The 1,331-nt window shown below is 41.9% G+C and overlaps 1 protein-coding gene across 2 annotated transcripts in view; it reads left to right on the top strand.

The window, feature by feature from the left end:
• LOC119593980 (luciferin sulfotransferase-like) overlaps window positions 1-1,331 on the top strand; it is a 10,748-nt gene that overhangs the window by 7,767 nt on the left and 1,650 nt on the right. For both annotated transcript variants that reach the window (XM_037943002.1, XM_037943001.1), the window contains exons 4-7: window positions 28-205; window positions 430-556; window positions 807-941; window positions 1,152-1,295. In XM_037943002.1, coding sequence (XP_037798930.1) covers window positions 28-205; window positions 430-556; window positions 807-941; window positions 1,152-1,295 — 584 coding nt within the window. The remainder of the gene's footprint in view (window positions 1-27; window positions 206-429; window positions 557-806; window positions 942-1,151; window positions 1,296-1,331) is intronic.

The raw sequence follows: 1,331 nt of genomic DNA, 5'->3' as shown, positions 1-1,331 counted from the left end.
GGCACTCAAATGACCCTTTTCCGCCAGGGCCGATCACGTGCTGGACGCTGCCGTGTTTCAGCGACCAGAATTAAAAGGGAAGCTGAAATCGCTGCCCAAACCCGGCGATCGTCTGGCGCAGGTCCTCAGACTCGAGGAACCAAGATGTATCAAAACCCATATGCCCTTCTCGCTCCTCCCGCCCAAAATCCTTGACACTTGCAAGGTGTGTCCAGGGACTTATTAGATTAGCCTCTAAATAATGGTGCTAATTAGCTTCAGTGGTGATTAGGTTCAGTTCATAAGGAGCGGAAACAGTAGTCAGATGATTGTGGCTTGCAATATTCATCATTGTGATTCCCCTAAAAAAACAACCCATATAAAGTATACAAGTCTCCAACATACATTAATCAGTAGGAATGAGTAGAATAACAGTATAATCTTCTTCAGGTAATTTACGTAGCGAGAGATCCACGAGATGTTGTTGTGTCATATTACCATCACCACCGGATGTGGATCACGCACGGTTTTCAGGGAGATTTCGGGGCGTTCTTTAGCTACTTCATTAAAGAACAAGGTGAGCACACACTTTTCAGATAATGATTTGAATTTCTACATGATTTCGTCATTTATGCTGTTTGTTGTTTGAAGAAGGAGAATAAATTATATTGTTATTTATTTGTTTCATAGCTTAAAATAAAAAAAAAACAGAAAATATGATACGTTGAAACACAAGTTTCATACTGATAAATACAGACATCAGAAATATATATTGAAATGTGACATTTTCATGTTTTTTCCCACTCGGCTAATCTCTTTTACCTCAGTTATGTGGTCCCCCTTCTGGGAGCACCTGAGAGAGGCCTGGGAAAGACGTAGTCATCTAAATCTCCTTATCTTGACGTACGATCAGCTGAAGGAAGACTTACCTGCAGTCATCAGAAAAGTCGCTGGCTTCCTTGGTGAGGCGACGCGGTGTTTTGTATTTGGCGGGTCAGTTGCGTGTCCAGGGCTGTGAAACTTTTGTTGTTGTTGATCATTATCTTTCGGAAATGCCCGTGTGTCGCATACCTTACAGTTCATAAAGTTGGCCTCGATCATTATAATTCTACCTATTTATTTAACATTTATTTCCTAAATGATGCTGAGCTGATAACGCAATTCTGTCCCAGGCAAAGAAGTGTCACAAGAAGAAATAAATAGACTTACAAAGCATCTGCATTTTGACTCCATGAAGAACAACCCCGCGGTCAATGCTGTCGAGGATGCTTCCACGGGCCTCCTGGACTTGAAGGAAGGAGGATTCGTGAGGAAAGGTAAGCTTCTCCTTTACTTTGCTTCTCTTGATCATC

The sequence above is a fragment of the Penaeus monodon genome, chromosome 33 (assembly GCF_015228065.2).
Source record: "Penaeus monodon isolate SGIC_2016 chromosome 33, NSTDA_Pmon_1, whole genome shotgun sequence".
NCBI classification, from domain to species: Eukaryota; Metazoa; Arthropoda; class Malacostraca; order Decapoda; family Penaeidae; genus Penaeus; species Penaeus monodon.
This window is presented reverse-complemented; position numbering and strand designations above follow the sequence as displayed.